At 39.1% G+C, this 18,468-nt stretch overlaps 1 protein-coding gene across 10 annotated transcripts in view; it reads left to right on the top strand.

Annotated features, from left to right (window-relative positions):
• Positions 1-18,468, top strand: part of ALPK1 (alpha kinase 1) — a 162,294-nt gene that overhangs the window by 49,248 nt on the left and 94,578 nt on the right. For 5 of the 10 annotated variants that reach the window (XR_014813157.1, XM_084973175.1, XM_003129245.7 and 2 more), the window contains exons 2-3: positions 12,216-12,447; positions 17,685-17,839. Coding sequence is in view for 4 of the 10 variants with exons in the window: in XM_003129245.7 (XP_003129293.6) it covers positions 12,327-12,447; positions 17,685-17,839 (276 nt within the window). In the remaining 6 variants the exon portion in view is untranslated. The remainder of the gene's footprint in view (positions 1-12,215; positions 12,448-17,684; positions 17,840-18,468) is intronic. The other 5 variants (XR_014813158.1, XR_014813159.1, XM_084973176.1 and 2 more) reach the window with 1 other exon arrangement.

Genomic DNA, 18,468 nt, shown 5'->3' with positions numbered 1-18,468 from the left:
TCTTTCTTCCTGAGGCTGGCAGGTAACCAGTTTGTGACCCGGAACACTCTTATTGCACTTTCCTGCGCAGTCAAGTTTGATAAACACATTCAGCTGCAGGGAACTTGGAGAAGGTGGGGCACAAGAGCAAGGGAGAAAGAAGGAAGAGGCAGCCTTGGCCTCTAGTCTCCCATTTTAAGAAGGTATGGCTCTCAGGCTAGAAATCTTGCTATAAAAGAGCCATAGCATTTTCCACTTACAGAATTTTCTTACTATCTTACTTCTTAAAAAAAAAAAAAATCACAGCACACCCCTCATTTTCTTTATAGATGGAATGACAGATAAATTGAATTTCTTGGCACCACAGTGTTTGTTAAACTAGTGGTTCAACCTGCCTGCCTCATCAGTTATTTCAATAGCCTGTGCTTACTCGCGGCATCCCAACCCAAGATGAGGATCCCTTCCCTGAAGTCTCTGTTCATTTCATTCCCCCACTACATTTCTTTTCTTCTCTTCTGTCTTCAGCTATTCCAAATCCTACCCTTGAGAAATCCCTGTGCAGGTGCCCCTCCTTGCTCTGAAATGCTGTGTCTTTACAGTCTTTCAGTGGAAACACAGGCTCCAGCCCTAAGGGCAGGAACTGATTTATTGCCTATGCAATTTTCCTAGATTTGGATTTCCATTTTATTATTTTTAACTTTTTCATTAAATGTCAAATAGGTATCAAAAATTATAAAATAGGTGCAATATACACCGAACACAATGAATACCTATGGGTGAAACAACCAATTTAAGTAAAAGAACCAGTTACTTTGTTTGAAATCGCCTGGGTTTGTACACTTACTTCCCACCTTCACTCTCCCCTCAGTAAATCCACTGTTCTGAATTTCTAGTTTACTAAAAATCACTTTTCTTCTTTGGCTGGCTTTTTTTTTTTGTCATTTTACCTTATATATTTGTACCTATATATTAATATATTATTTCGCTGTATTTATAGATTTTCTGTGTGTATTCATCTGTGATTTCCTGTTTATATTTCTAAGCCCCATGCATGTTGTAACTGTAATTCATTCATTTGCTTATTACATTCCAGTGTATAAATATACTTCAGTTTTCTAATTCATTCTTATGTTGATGGACATATGTTTCCTTTGTTTGTCTGCTATTATAAACTGTGTCACTGTGAACATTCTTATACCTGTTTCCTAGACACAGGTCCAAGAGCTTCCCTAAACGAGTGGACACTAAGAGGGAATATTGGGTCACAATGTGTGTACATCTTTGATTTTACTGGATAACATCAAACAGTGGTGGATAGGAATAACTGGCAACTCATGTTCAGCTTAAATTTTTTTCCAGTCAAGGGGTTGTGAATGTTTTTTCATTGTAGTTTGGAATTTATATTTCCTACTTACTAATGAAGTTGGATACTTTTCATAAGTTCATTGGTCATCATGTTTCCTTGTGTGAAGTATCTGTTGCTTTTTTGCTCATTCTTTTGATACTATGTGGTTGGTCCATTTCTCATTGATTTATGGGAAGTCTTTATGTATTCTGGGTGGAAATCCTTTGTCAGTTACCTGTATTATAATTACTTTCTCCCAGTTTGTGCCTTGTCTTTTCACTTTCTTTGTGATGTCTTTTTACTAGTCAGATGTTCGTCTTTCCAATAAATTAATGTATCTATCTTTTCCTTTATTATTTGTTTTTTTTTTTGGCAAGTGTTTAAGAAATTCTTTCCTAAGCAACAGTTATAAAGATATTTTCTTTTATTTTTATTTATTTTTTTTAAACAGACTTTTTAATTTATTTATTTATTTTATTTATTTATTTTTTTGTCTTTTGTTGTTGTTGTTGTTGTTGTTGCTATTTCTTGGGCCGCTCCCGCGGCATATGGAGGTTCCCAGGCTAGGGGTTGAATCGGAGCTGTAGCCACCGGCCTATGCCAGAGCCACAGCAACGCGGGATCCGAGCCACGTCTGCAACCTACACCACAGCTCACGGCAACGCCGGATCGTTAACCCACTGAGCAAGGGCAGGGACCGAACCCGCAACCTCATGGTTCCTAGTCGGATTCGTTAACCACTGCGCCACGACGGGAACTCCCAAGATATTTTCTTTTAGAGGTTGCTTGGTTTTGCCTTTCCCATTTAGGTCTTTAATCTGACTTGATTTAAGAAACCATTTAGCTCAGTGTGATGTATTGAGCTCTTTGATAAATCAAGTTTTCATATGCATGTGGTTCTTTTGTCAGACTTCCGATTTTATTTAGAAGATCAATTTGTCCTACTGCCAGTAATTTTTGTATCATTTAATGTAATTTTATATTAGTTATTGACATCTGTATGACACACCCTCTCCTCCCTTGTTATTTTTCATTGAGTATCTTGATTATTCTTTTTTTTTTTTTTTGTCTTTTGTTGTTGTTGTTGTTGCTATTTCTTGGGCTGCTCCCGCGGCATATGGAGGTTCCCAGGCTAGGGGTCAAATCGGAGCCGTAGCCACCGGCCTACGCCAGAGCCACAGCAACGCGGGATCCGAGCCGCATCTGCAACCTACACCACAGCTCACGGCAACGCCGGATCCTTAACCCACTGAGCAAGGGCAGGGACCGAACCCGCAACCTCATGGTTCCTAGTCGGATTCGTTAACCACTGCGCCACGACGGGAACTCCTCTTGATTATTCTTGAACTTTGTTCTCCCACATAAATTTTAGAACCATCTTGTGAAGTTGCACACAAACACACACAGAGTTGTTTTGTTTGGCATTTAGATATTTAGATTAATTTGCTGAAATCGATGTCTTGATAATATTGAGTTTTCTACATCAGTAATATGGGATATCCTCATGTGTTTAGATTTTCATTAATGTCTTTTAGTGAAGTAAGTTTTATAATTTCTCTCTAAAAGTCTTGGCATATTTACTGTTAGAATTATTCTTAGGTACTTTATATACACACATATGTATTATTTCTATTATAACTTACATATTTTTATGTCATTGTAAATGGTGTATTTTTATTTATTTATTTTTTGGGGCCACACACACAGCCTGTAGAAGTTCCTAGGCCAGGGACCCACACCACACTTGCAAGCCTGTGCCACAGCTGCAGCGGCAATGCCAGATCCTTAACCTGCTGTGCCAAGAAGGAACTTCTGTAAATAGTATATTTTTATTAATTTACCTTTTCTAACCATTTGTTGCTGACTTAAAGTATACTTTGCATAAGATTAGATTTATTGGTCCAATTAAGTTTGCCAGTAGTAGTCTTTTGAAATAATTCTATTTTGTTGAATTTCCTATGGGTATTTTTTTTATTTCATTAATTTCTGTTCTTATATTTTTTCTTCTACTTTCTTTTAGTTTATCTTTTCTATCCATTTCCTTTTTTTTTTTTTTTTTTTTGGTTATGTAAGCTTAACTCTTTAATTTTCCAAAGTTCTTTTTTTTCTATTATAAGTATTTAGGCTATAAACTTCCATCTACATTCAACTTTGACTGAATGCCACATATTTTGATTGAAGAGTTTATCATTCCATTATAATATTTTCTAATTTTCATAATGGTGGCTTCTTTGAACTGTGAGTTATTTAGAAGCATGTTTCTAATTTTCATCTGTATAAAGGTTTCTATCTAGACATATGTGAGTTATTTAGAAGCATATTTCTTAGTTTTCTTCTATATAAAGGTTTTTATCTCATCATCTTTTTGTTATTGATTACCAACTTAATTGCATTTTGGTCATCTGCATGACATTAATCCTTTGAAATGTGTTTAGATTTCTTTTACAACACAGTAGGTGTTAAATTCTTGTAAATGTTCCAGATATGCTTCAAAATAATGTGTATTCTGTTATTGTTGTTGGATATATTGTTTCATAAATATCTATTAGATCAGTTGTTAATTGTGTTAATCAAATCAGTTACACCATCACTGACTTTCATCTGCTTAATATATTAGTTTCTAAGAGAAGTGTGCTGTATTTTCCCACTATCGGTTATGTATTTGCATATTTTTCTTTATGTTCTTTCAATGTTTATTTCATGTATATTGAACTTATGGTACTGGATATGTATAAGGTTAGAAGTGTTATATCTTTTTTGTGAACTGTACTATGTATCGTTGTGAAGTGACCTTTTTATCTCTACTAATGCTTTTTGCCTTAAAGTCTATTTTATCTGAAATTAATATAGGTATATCAACTTTCTTTTAGTTAGTATTTTTCTAGTATATCTTTTCCCATCTTATTACTTTTAACATTTCTATATTCTTATGCTTTAAATAATCCATGTAGCTATTTTTTAATCTAGTCTAAATGTGTTTATCATTTTACTGCAATATTTAGTTCATTTATATTTATTGGAGGCATTGACATGGTTACATCCCATTCTGACTGAATTCCACACAGTTTGTTATGTAGTATTTATCATTCTATTATAGTATTTTCTAATTTCCATAATAATGACTTCTTTGACCTGTGAGTCATTTAGAAGTATATTTCTTAATTTTCTTTATTTCTTACCATCTTTTAGATTTTCTTTCAATTTTTTCCTTCTACTAGTTTCAGAGTTATATGTTTTGTTTTATTTTATTTTATTTGTCTTTTTAGGACTGCACTTGGGGCATATGAAAGTACCTAGGCTAGGAGTCAAATTGGAGCTATAGCTGCTGGCCTGTGCCACAGCTGCAGCAACGAAGGATTGAACTCACATCCTCAAGGATACTAGTCGGTTTGTTACTGTTGAACCACAATGGGAATTCCCTGTGTTTTATTTTAGCTTTGGGGGTTTATCTTAGTAATTTTAATCAGAGTCTAAAGTTAATGTCTCCACTCTTCCTGAACAAACTCTCTTCCTAACATATACACTATTTGTGTTTATATGTGTATTTTTCTATTTTTTCACCCACAAGACATTGTTGTAGCTTTATAAAATCAGTGTTTCTTTCTTTTCTTTCTTTCTTTCTTTTTTTTTTTTGTCTTTTGAGGGCCATACCCAAGGCATATGGAAGTTCCCAGGCTAGGGGTGTAATCAGAGCTGTAGCTGCTGGCCTACACCACAGCCACAGCAACATCAGATCTGAGCCACTTCTGCAGCCTATACACTGCAGCTCACAGGAACGCTGGATCCTTAATCCAGCGATTGAACCCTCGTCCTCCTGGGTACTAGTCAGGTTCATTAACCGTTGAGCCATGACAGAAACTTAATCAATGTTTCTTTGTACTTAGCCAATAACTTAGCACTTTTATGCTTATTATTGAATCTCAGGCCCTTCATAAGTGATCACTTTGTGTCTATCTAAACTACATACTCTAGTGGTATGTTTGGTAAGGAACTGTTGATGTTTACTTTTAAATATTTTAATATGCTTCCTGGCATATTAAATCTATCCTTTCACTGTCTTCTAGTTTTCATTGTTGATTTTAGATAGGCATCTATAAATTCATTTTGATTTCTTTGAAGATATCTGTCTTTTCTCTCTGGCCATTTTAAAGATCTTCTCTATGTCTTTTGTGTTACCTAGTTTCGCTGTGATATTTCTTGGTGTGAATTTTTGTTTATTTAGTCTGCTTGAGAATTGTGGACATTTTGATTATTTTCTTTCTCCTGCTCTAAAAGTTGTTAGTCATTATCTCTCCAAATGTCTCTGCTTCTTCTGCTTCTTCCCATCTAGGACTCTGAATAGACATGTTACAGATTTTCCATCAATCCTAAGTGTTTCTTAACCTCGTATTTTCCATCCCTTTGTCTTTTCCTGTTGCAATCTAGGTGATATGTTCTGGTGAATCATTCAGTTAAACAGTCTATCTTCAGCCATAGCTAATATTTTATCAAATATATCCAGTTCATTGAGTTTAAAATTTTTAATTATTGTTTCTAGAAATTTTATTTGATGCTTTTTGAATCTGCTTGTACCTTTTTATAGTTTCTTTTTTACTCATACACTCAGCATACTCTTTCAGTTCTTTAAACATGTATTTTGTAGTCCTTATCTGATAATTCTATTTTCTGAAGTCTTTGTGGGTCTAATTTTACTGTCTGTTGTTTCTGCTTTCAGTCATTGTTTCTTTTTTATTTTATGCATTTTGTGAACTTTGACCAGGAGCTTGTATTCCTTGGCATTTTATAGGTGAGAATTCTTTGAAACTTGGATTGAAATCAGATTCCTCTAGAGAAGATTATATTTCATTCCAGAAGTTGCCTTCTCTGAGAAAACCACCAATCTAGGATCATTTTTATATAACTTATTTAAAAATAAGTATCAGCTAGAGGTTTTGTGGATCTGTGGCTTCAAATTCTCAAAGGAAAAATTTTTGTTCTTTTCCATGAAGCAGCATGTTTTGCAACAGACAATTTTCCTGGGAAGTAGGGGATGAAGATGAGAATGTATATTTAGCTCACCCTTACCCTAAAGGTGCAACATCTTAGGATGTCAGTTTTATGCAGGGGGCAGTTTTCTCTTATACTTTCCACTTGGGTAGGTTTTTGGTTTTATTTCCTATTCTTCATGGTCCAAGACAGTGAAAACCAGTTTCAGCTCAGTGTTTGGCAAATGCACTCAAAGCAAAGACTAGCTTCTATGATAACTTTCTGGGTTACAGCTTTTACTTGATTTTTGTCTTCTGAGTAGTCCTTCCTTTCTTGCCATTTTTTTAACTTGGTTTTCCAGCATTTTTAGTTTTCAGCAGGAATGTTGGTCAGAGCATAAATAAAAGTCTACTCTTTAGATTTGTAGTGGCTTAGAAGTTGCCTTCTCCTTTTTTATGCAGTTTTAAAATGCTAACATATCAGGAGTTCCCGTTGTGGCTCCTAGGGTTAAATAGCTGACTGGTGTCCATGAGGATGTGAGTTGGATCCCTGGCTTTACTCAGTGGGTTAAGGATCCAGCATTGTTGTGAGCTGTGGTGTAGGTCTCAGACGCAGCTCGGATCCCACATTGCTGTGGTTGTGGCATAGGCTGGCAGCTGCAACTCCAATTCGACCCCTAGCCTGGGAACTTTCATATGCCACAGATGCGGCCCTAAAAAAAAAAAAAAAGCAAAATAATAATAATACAATGGAATGCAAACAAACATATCTAACCAAGCCCCACAGTTGTGATCCAATCAGATTTCGTTCTCTCCTTTTATTTAGGCATTTTCACCACTAATCAGTATGAGAGGTAATATGGTCAGAGTTGATGTGTGGGGTTGCTCAGAAGAGAGTGAAAGAGTGGGAAAGGCTGGATTATCATTATTGGTGCTTGATTGGAGAAACCTATTCTTGTTCTATGTTGGAAACCAAAGTACATTTTCTCCTAAAAACAATACAATAAATAATTTGGAGATGAAAAAGTATTTGTAGTATAATAATTCATGTGCATATAAATTAAATGAGCTCTGTTAGCTTCCTTATAAATTTAACCACCCATCAGTTGAATTCCAACAAAGATAATTTAAGTTACGTATTGGGAATATAATCATGTGTGATATGCTTTGTATAGTTCATTTTTTATGTATTTATGTCTTATTCCTCTAATTATATTATAAACTCCCTGACTGTAGAGATCATCCCTTTTTATTTCTTTATGCTTTCCCACATGTTCAGACCTAAGGATTCTCACTAGCTCGCTGGTGGATTATTATGGAGGTGGCAACCAGTAAACCATGGAATACCTTTGAAGTTCTTTTATTTTCCTTAATTTATCCTCTAATAAAGATACCAATTGAGCAGCAGAAAAGACTCAAACACAATTGCAAAAGAAGTGGGGCTTTGACTAATCCACTGATTTGCATCTTTTTAATGATGGCTGACTTGCCAATTATTCTATAATATAACTCAACCACTCAGCTAAATTATTAGTCATCAAAAGAACTAAAGTATCTACCTATATGCCAGAATCAAACACAGAATATATGAATACATGACCTTTTGGTTATGTGTGTGCGTGTGTGACTTAGGGTGTATGATTCTAACTTTGTTGGGTATCTGGTGTTATTCTAGAATTATCTGTTTGCATATTTGATTGCTTTTTACGGCCTCTTTCTGTTTGATTTTGAAGGAAAAATATATGGGTGACATTAAAATAGAAAAAATAATCCACAGATAACAAAAAATACTAGGAACCATCCATTTTCCAATTCAGAAATAATGTATAGCTCACATAGTACCAGAGTTCAGGGGGGCAAAATTAATATGTGTTTAAATTGAAAACGATTCTTTTATAAATGAAGCTGACCAAAATTTCCAGCAGGACTGTTGCCTGAAGGAAAAGTTCCTGGGCTCCAACCTCTGTTATGCCTAACAATGAACCATACAAGCCTAGACAGATGGTTGGATTCCAAAGTATTTCTCATGTTACAGTATTTTCTTCCTATTGTCTCTCCTGAATTCCACAGAAGAAAGGGGAAATGCTATAACTTTCAAAAAGTATAAAGAAAATCTTCAGTACATTTTGGGAAGTAACACGTAATAAATATTATCTTGGAAATCTCTTATTCCTTTTTAGAGATTCTTTCTTGGTTAAAATCTGATTGCTTATATTGGACAGTATGATTTATCTTCCTTACTATCTTTATTATTAGAAATAGAAGATGTATTTATGTCTTGTCTCTTCCATGCTCCCTGTTTCAAAGTATGGTAATATTGTCCAGTCAGTGAGGCAGAAATTTGGGACTCATCCTTAAGACCATTCATATCCATCCAACATCAGTACTGGATCTACTCCCTAAACAGGTCTTGGATCTGTCCAATTTTCTATATGTCTGATACCATCGCTCTGGTCCAAAGTCCTGATATATCTCTGACCTGGATTATTGCAATAAGTACATAACTGATCTACCTACAGTCACCCTCTTCCTCCCTGACCTTAATAGACAATGGTCAAAACAGAATGACCTTTTCCAAATGCAAATCCAGTTGTGTTCCTACTGCTACCAGTAATTTTCTGTGATTCTTAGAGTAAACAAAAATTCCTTACCTGGTGCACAAGGGCCTACCTGCACAGTCCCTGCTTACCTCTCTTAGCATCACTTCATATCAACTTTCTCCTTTTATGTCTAGTTCAGCCAACCTGGCCTTCTTTCATTCCCTCCATAGTTCCTTCTATGTTAGGGCTGTTTCCTACCCTCTAACTTCATTAAGCCCTGATCCTCTTTCAGAGCTGAATTCAGGCATCACATCCTCGAGGAAGCCCCCCTTGACCTAAACCAGCTTTACCCCGATGATTAGGTCAAGTCCTGTTGTTTGCCGTCACAAAACCATGTATCTTATCTCTCTTTCATAGCACTTAGACAAAAGGAAGAGATTTATGATCCTGTGTATCAGGAATTAGGGTTTCAAGTGAGGAAACAAAAGCAAAGCAGACTATTTAATAATCCTCTTCTAAGACTCAAGGCAATACTTCTAAACCACAGAGAAAAGTATACATAAAAATATTATACTTAAGGGTTCTGAAAAGGGCTGGGAACTTTTCAGTAAATAAATATCAGATATTCTTTAGCAATAGACAATCTGGTCTGTCTAGACGCCTGCTAAGTATGTAATTTAAGACCTAGAAAGATTTTTAACAGTTGTTCCCAACCAATCACCTCAAAATACAGATGAGAAAAATGAATCTCAAAAGTGACTCTCAGAGGTCTCACAAATAGTTAATGGTAGAGAATGAACATCATGTATACTAGTTCTCCTATTTTTTTTAATACATACCCTCTCTGCTTAAAATATTAATAGAAACAAAGCAATTAAATTCATTTGAGTTGGCTAATCTAGTGGAAGACTGTCTATCCTAAGAGGATGATATAGCACCAGTAAAACATTCCTAGAAGCCTTTAGACAAAGGGGTGATATGCTATTGAAGTTATGGTGCAGTTTTATTTTCTTGTGCATGAGCTGTTGATATTTTCTTATTGCACTCTCTTTCTACCTGAAATCCTAAAAAAGGATCCTGGGAAAGAGAACCCCCTTCTTGATTTAATTTAAGACTTGAAGAAAGTCAAGTGCCCTACTCACCCATAACTCATTCCCAGGAAAGTTTGTTCTTAACCTTCTCATCCACCAACTGCATTTCTCAGACTCCTCTTATAACCACCATATCCCTTTTTCAGAGAATGGTGGGAATGGGGGATATCATTGCTATGGCCTCTTGTTCCCTCTAGCCTACTAATTAACTCTTTAACCAGCTTTACTGTTTAGTTCTTTTCATAAAAAGGAGCACTAATGGCCAGCTAATACCATAAAACATTGGCTTATAAACACTTGAGCTAAAGGGAACATTGAAAACCATTTAGTCCAACAACCCAGTCTATGCAGGAATATTTTCTGAAACATCTTAAACAGAAGAGATTAAATTTATATTTATGGGAGTTCCCGTCATGGCTCAGTGGTTAACGAACCTGACTGGTATCCATGAGGATGCACATTCAATCCCTGGCCTTGCTCAGTGGGTTAAGGATCCATTGTTGCCATGAGCTGTGACGTGGGTCACAGACCTGGCTCGGGTCCCCAGTTGCTGTGGCTGTGGAGTAGGCTGGCAGCTACAGCTCCAATTCAACCCCTAACCTGCAAACCTCCATATGCCGTGGGTGCAGCCCTAAAAAGACAAAAGACCAAAAAAATTTTATGTTTCAATACTTCCAGTAACTAATTTCATGACCTCACTTATTTCATGATTCACTTATGTGATGCTCTGTCAAGTAACAAGAATGTTGTGTGAAGAACTCGTGTTCTTCATTAACAAATACATGACTGTTTCAGTGAAACAAGTCTGTCACATCCCAAAACTTTGCTTTGGCAATTCTGTCTGTGGTGTGTGTGTGTGTGTATTTTAAAACCTAAAACATGGAGAGTATATTAGTTAGGATAGAATGAGAATTACAAAATTTAGATTACACAGCTCATCCCTCATTTTTTTGTTCCTATAAAGTCATAGAATAGAAAGAAGATAGAAAAATATTTTCTTGCTATTTCAACTTCGAAACCATCTTCTTAAAGTGAAGCCATGAGGTAGTGGAGTACATTTTCCCTAACACCAACACAATAATTCACGTTTTAATATTCTCAATGATTACTAAAGCAGTAAATTATTGTGTTGCATGATTTGCTAGGCAACAAAGGGAGTAGCATCATCCACATATCTGTTGCACTTTTTTCCTTTACACATTCTCTTCCTTTGACCCCATGTAAGAGTGTCTAAGCCAGACAGCACACAGCGGCTCTACTATCTGATCTGGCAAACCCAGAAAGAGAATAACTTCCTTGGTTTTGTATACAGTGTATACTCGCTAATGAAAGGAGAACAAACAAAAAGATTTGTTAGGGCACTATACATAAAATAAACATATATATAGTTCCTACTGTATAGCCCAGGGAACTATATTCAGTATCCTGTAAGAAATCATAATGGAAAAGGACTTTGCTGCACACCAGAAACTAACACAGCGTTGTAAATCAGCTAGTCTCAAACTTTAAAATGTTGCTAATTAAGTGATTTTTTTTTTAGTATTTATTTATCAGACATTTTTGTACTGTCAGCGAGTTGTTTTATTCTTGAAATTACCTAGACTGCGGTAACTCATTATGATATATTTACATAAGAAATCTCTCAACTCTCTGTGTGTTAAATGGGATATAAGTAGATCCATCCGTCCATATGATGGGTCTAGGAAATTGGGTGTTCTGAGATTTAATTTCCCGGTTTTATTTGGCAATGTGCCTGGCAGTGAAGAGCTTTAAATTTGGCATCTGTCATTGCTTATTTTGGTCTAAATTATATGATCCTAAATACCATAAAGAATACTGCACAGGGGAAATCAGCAGTGGGTTATGAGAGTGGTAAACTTCATATTACCCTGTGCTTACGTCTGAATATTAGAGCTGTTAGCCAGATGCTTCCTGTAGACTTCCAGAGAGGCAGAAAGTGTGGTGCCATTGGGATCCAGAGGCACCGATGGTACATGTGCAGAAGATCCATAAATCACAGGCTATATTCATTTCATTTGGCTCCGTGTGATTCCACTGACTTCACGGTGGGTAACTGGGGTCTGCACCAGGACCCTCTCCCTTCTGTTCTCTGATGCCTTCGAGGTGCTGCCCATCTAGACCAGGCCCTGCAGTAATTTCACACACACCCCTAATAAAGTCCTCAGGGGCTGTCATGTATTTTCATGTGTTTGCTCTATTATCCCTCCCTGCTTGAGTCTTACAGATAATTGATGATGCTTCAGTTAATCATCTTCCCCCCTCTTTTGTTCACCAGGTACCTCAGCCTTGAAGGGGCTCTTTTATTGAGGATCGATGTCTTCTCCTGGGTAATTGATCACTGTAGGCCCAGGGACACTCGACTCATCATTGAGGGAGGGTGATCATCATGAATAATCAAAAAGCTGTAGCTGCGCTACTGCAGGAGTGCAAGCAAGTGCTGGACCAGCTCTTGTTGGAGGCGTCAGATGTGTCGGAGGAGGACAAGAGGGAGGACCAGCGGTGCAGAGGTGAGGTCCTGATGGGAGGCGCTGGGGGGAGGAGGGAGCAGCAGGTTTGCTCTCCTTTCCCCTGCCTGAATGACACGTTCTCATCTCTGCCCTATTTTTCTTCTCTTGGCAGATGACCACCGAGAGATGAGTGGATTTCTAGGGCATGAATGGGACATGGGCTGCGGGTGGACGGGCAGGGGAGGAAGCCCACTTTGTTGCAGTGAATTGCTGTCAGTTCTAATTTTAAGCTTCAGTAAACATGAGGCTACAAGAAACAGTTTAGTTCAAGAAGAACAAAGGGTCCAAGTGGGCTGATGCACGTAAATTTCACTTATTAAAAAATTGAAGCAACTTCTGAATGGTGGCACATACTTTTTTTCAAACTAGGCTTTTGTGCCTCATCAGTTTCCATAGACTTCTACAGTTTCCACAAATATGTCATCTCTTTAAGTTCCATCTCCCTTTTTTGATCATCAGTACATTTCTCTTGTTTTATTTACATGTCATTTGTAAAATAAATCCACTCACACTAAGTACGTACTGTATCATTATCAGGATTTACGCATTTGGCTTTTCTGCTCATTCATAGTTTATGCCATTCATAGTTTTAGATGAGTCTTTATTTGGGAAGTTTCAATCACAATGTTAAAGCAACTCTAATTTTTTCTTTACCCTGTTTTAGAGTGGCAGCCTACTTACCTTGGATTTCTCTTTAGCATTCACATAAATTTTCCTTCATTTCTGTCAATTGTGTCCCTTTTTGCTTTTAATAGTTTTCTTTTTTTTTAGTGATGTGCTCTTCCTTACAGAAATAAGATTCCCATAATTCCCCATCTCTTGTTGTTGTTGATTATGTAATGGGGAAAGGTTCTAGAAGCATCTCTTCTCCACATTTTCCTGTATAGGCACATGCATTTTTACAGGGGAGCTTTGGGGTGCCTTTAGAAGTCTGATTTTTTTTGTAACCTGTCATCCGTGCTCTTTTCAAGATCAAATGCCTCGTGTCCAGTTGTTTCACAACCTTCGTTTGTGTTCTCTTTCTTTGCTCGCCAGATACATCAGTGTCTGGCTTGGCTTGCTGCAGGGTTGGTGCTAGTTCTCCGCAGAGACAGTGTGTTCTGTTCTTTCTCCTCAGTTTTTTTCTCTTGTCTTTTTACTACATCGTGTCCTTTGTTTCTTCAGCCCACATTCCTTTAAGCTTCCTAGTGAGCCCCCAATTGGGAAACATTTTCTGTTTCTTTTTCTTCCCAAGTACCTCAGAATAGGAGAAAAAGAAAAAATCACTTTAATTCCAGATAAGGCACATCATGACTGCAAAATCACTTAATTAGCCATGGCCCTTCAGGGAAGCTGCTTGGGGAAGTAAGTGATCAGAGAGGCAGGCTACTGCTCCGTCAGGGGCTGACTGCTGGGGTGGGTTGAATCTGATAAACCAATGTGGGAGGGGGGGGGCACCGTGTGCCGAGTTGTGCCAAACTCAGCATTTGCTGATGGCCACTGCTGCTGCGGGGTCCACCGAGCACCATCCACATGGTTGGCTGCGGTCTGAACACAGAGCCCGTCCCTAGGCAGGTGGTTTCTGAGCAGCTTTAGCTCGTGGGTCAGGCTGCCCCACCACCACTGATGTCGTCACCCGCATGTGCTCCCAGAGAAAGGCATTAATACAGGGTCACTTCAGGCAACAGGGCCAGCCGGCGGACTCGAACATGAACACTGTGGGTTTTATTCTTTTCCCTCCTCCTCTCAGCAGCATCCTTTTCCCTTCGAAATTGTCCTAATCAACATGAGTGACTAGCCCCAGCAACCACACTGAGATAGAGAAAGAACTGAAATCCAAACGAGATCTATTTTATATATTTTTAAAACATATTTCAGAGGCATCTTTTATTTCAGTAGTCCCACTGGACTGTCCATGTTTGGCATGATCTGTAGGGAAAGGCTGGTAAGAGGAGGCAAAAATGACTTGTGAAAAATAGATTTGCTCAGAGTTCCTGCTATGGCACAGTGGGTTAAGGATCCAGCATCATCTCTGTAGAGGCCCAGGTTGCTGCTGAGGCACGGGTTTGAGCCTGGCTCAGTGGGTTAAGGATCCATGTTGTGGCAGCTGTGGCTTAGATTTGATCCCCGGCCCAGGAACTTCCATATGCAATGGATATGGCCAAAAAAGAAAAAAAAAAAAAGATTATCCTCATGAAGAAAGGTTGAAAATATTTAAAGCTATTTAGTACCAAAATAGAGTGCAGTTCTGTGAATCCAAAAATGACATTTCTCTTGTCATTTAACTGCTCCTTTGATGCCTGAGCTCAATGCTCATGGATAGAGTGTCCAAATAATTTATCAGTCAAATTGAAATACTTCCCTTTTTTTTAAGGGCCACACCCACGGCCTGTGGAAATTCCCAGGCCAGGGGTCAATTTGGAACTGTAGCCGCCAGCCTATGCCAGAGCCACAGCAACACCAGAGCTTGCGACAATGCTGCATCCCCAACCCACTGGGTGAGGCCAGGGATTGAACCTGCATCCTCATGGATACTAGTGGGATTCATTTCTGCTGCACCACAATGGGAACTCCCAACCCGAAATACTTCTGAGAGTGAGCAGGTGCTGCTAAGAAGTACTCTGTGATTACGTAGGACTGTCCTAAGCAAACAGAACTGTATAGTCATCCTATTCATGACTATTTAGAAGTATCTTTTAAGAGATTTTCTCAGAACTCCCATCATGGCTCCACAGTGATGAACCCGACTAGTATCCATGAGGATGCAGGTTCAATCCCTGGCCTCGCTCAGTGGGTTAAAGATCTGGCACTGCCATGAGCTATGGTGTAGGTCACAAACGGGGCTTGGATCCTGTAGTGGCTGTGGTGTGGGCCGGCAGTTCCGATTCCACCTCTAGCTAGGAACTTCCATATGCCACAGGTGTGGCCCTAAAAAGACCCCTCCCCCCAAAAAAAGAAAGAAAGAAATTTTCTCTACATGTATATTGAAAACATTTTCAGAGGTTGAAGTGATGTCGGTGGTGGTAGGAGGAGATTGTGACCACATAGGTCCCCAGCTTCGTGGTTTTGCTTTCGCTGGGGGAGTTCCATTGCACAGAGGGTGCTCAGTAGTTCTGGATTACTGGATGGGGAAGGAGGTGAGGAACAATGGTTTTAGTGTGATATTTGTAAGTCATCCCTAGTAGCTGGTCCAGATCAATCATCCCTTGTCATGGTCCGTGCGTTATCCCCTTAAAAGCAAGCAGTCCTTCCCCATCGAGAGACTTCCTTACATTTGCCCAGCTGGTGGCAAGGACGTCATGAACATGACGTCAGAGTTAGGTGGTGTTCTTTCTCTTCCTCTTCTCCCCCACCCCCCTTTCTGTGTTGTATCTCTTTTGTCCTATTTAGCGTGTCTCATGTAAACAAATCTTTCTTTTAACCATCATGGTGTGATGTATAGAAGTGATAGGACATGATGCCTGTGTTCAGGGAGTTCACGATCCACTGTCCAATGAGAGGACAGATGTGGCTAGAGAGCAAGGTGGGTTTGGGAGCACTTATGAAGGGCAGCTCTATTCCACTAGGAGATCATGGTGGGCTGATGAGAAGTGGCAGTGTTTGCACTGAATGCTGAATGAGGTCAGTGGGCCTGGGCTTAGTCATGAAATAATTGAGGGAGAGCAATGCAAACAGTGAGGACAGGATGTGCATAAGCATTCAAGAATTTTCTCCAGGGCAGTGGCCTGGTCCATCTTGTTTTTAGCAAAGCGGGGATGAACAGTAGGAAAGATGAAACAGACGAAGTGATTCAGGCAAGAATTACTGATAGTAAAAAAGAGGAAATCTATCTTAGGATCCACAGAATTTCATAACCAGTTAGATTCAGGGAGGAACAGAGGACAAAAAGTACTAACTTCTGGGTTTCAGACATGGGCACCTCAGTGAGTGGTAGTAGCATTCCTCAAAAGAGAGAATAGAGAGGGAGGGAAAGGTGAGGAGTTTAGTTTTAGATATGTTGAGTCTGAGATGTCTGCAAGACAAGCACATAGAGATTTAGAGCTGGCAGTCACACATACAAGTCCATGATCCCTTATTCAGAGTCCTGGGGGGGTCACGTGTGCTTCAGAATTGAGAAGCTTTTTTTTTTTTTTTTCCCAGTCTTTTTTCCTTTTCTAGGGCCACTCCCTCGGCATATGGAAGTTCCCAGGCCAGGAGTCTAATCGGAGCTGTAGCCACCGGCCTAAGCCAGAGCCACAGCAACGAGGAATCTGAGCCGTGTCTGCAACCTACACCATAGCTCACAGCAACGCTGGATCCTTAACCCACTGAGCAAGGCCAGGGACCGAACCTGCAACCTCATGGTTCCTAGTCAGATTCGTTAACCACTGCGCCACGACAGGAACTCCCAAAATTGAGAATCTTTTTCAAAATTGAGAATTGTGCTTCACAATTGAGAATTTTTTTTCAAAAGTTGGAAAGGGTAGTATAGTGCATATACTGTGTTATATCAACCCTCCAGTAGAAGCTGGGCTAGAATCTACAGTCAAACATTAAAATTTTCAGAGCAAAATAACTAATCTCACTAAGTAGGATTATAAGTAGCCTCTGGTCAAGTCAAGTCTGGTTTGGGTACTGAACTTAAACAAAACAAAACACCTTCTGGTTTCCAGAGCTTTCTGGGTTTCCCAAATTTGTACAGGAGATTGTTGACTTCTGTAATTAATTAGGTTTGATGTCTATTAAGAGATTAAATATATCCCCAATGGCAAACAAAGCCATTTCATATTAAATTGGTATTTTTTGTATTCATTGTCTATATTCAAATGTCGTCCACAGTGAAAGTCTGAGTTGAGGTGAGGTCTCAGAGAAGTAAGAAAGATGTCGTACAAACTGATTCTTTGCATTACCCAGCTGCCACAAGCCCCAAAGGCCATTCCATCTCAGTCCCTTTCTCACTTTACAGAGAAAATAATATTTCCTTCATTCCTTTCTCTGATTCTTCATGCAGAGATAGTCACTGAAGTGCTTCACTTCCTGCTAAAAACCTTTCTTAATGCCTGACTACCCCAGTTTACCTGTAGGGCAAAGTACACCAGGGCCACCCCTGACAGATAGCTTTTTGCTATTATTCTTTGAGTCAGAACCACCAGCTTAGGCCAGCCAGCAAGAGGGGGGAAGAAAAGAAGTTTGCCACTGAGGTGCTTCATCATAACATTGGTAACTCAACAGCCTTTTCTTTGACTGCAATTTCCTTACCTGAACTCTGACCTTTTCAGCTTCACTCCCCAGCGAGTTAAGAACCCTGATCCAGGAGGCAAAGGAAATGAAGTGGCCCTTCGTGCCTGAAAAGTGGCAGTACAAACAAGCCGTGGGCCCAGAGGACAAAACAAACCTGCAGGATGTGATTGGCGCCGGGTTGCAGCAGTTACTGGTAGGAAGAACCACACCACCTGTTCCTCTGACACCCCAGCCCCAAGTGAGGCATTTAGCCTCTAAGTGGGCCAATAGATTAAATTTCTTAGAAGCATAAGACAGCCCCTACTGTTATGGTCAGCTCTGCCAGACTGACTATTGCGGCGGGGGCGGGGGGAGCTTTTAGAAAAGCTTCACTTGCCTGTAAGATCTTCTGTTGGAAAGCCACATCAAGTAAAAGTGAAGGGTAGCTAGTGGGCCCAATGAGACCCTGTCCTGCCAAAATATTTGCATATCCTTGGTGGGCCAGAAGCAGTAGTTTTGATTCTACCATGCCTCATAGCATTTTTCTAAAAGTTGGGTAGCTTAAAGAAATAAATTCACCTCTATTCCATCCATGTGACTTGCTGTCATAAGCTGTTGGTCTGGCAGGTCTCTTTCCTGAGCCCCACCCAGGATAAATTCACTCCCTTATCTCCTCATGCTTCAGGCTATTCAAGTAGTTTGGGGCCAAAGTCATTGACATGTCCATTCTTCAGCTCAGTTATTGGAAATGAGGCAAACAGATACCTCCACCCCAAATAGGAGAGCGCCTCAAGAAGAACACATGAACTCAAATTTGAGCTCAGATTTCAGCTTGAGATACTG

The sequence above is a fragment of the Sus scrofa genome, chromosome 8 (genome assembly GCF_054392235.1).
Source record: "Sus scrofa isolate SSC_HxYL_T2T_F1_AM1 chromosome 8, Sscrofa_HxYL_maternal_Yorkshire_Landrace_v2.0, whole genome shotgun sequence".
Lineage (NCBI taxonomy): Eukaryota > Metazoa > Chordata > Mammalia > Artiodactyla > Suidae > Sus > Sus scrofa.
This window is presented reverse-complemented; position numbering and strand designations above follow the sequence as displayed.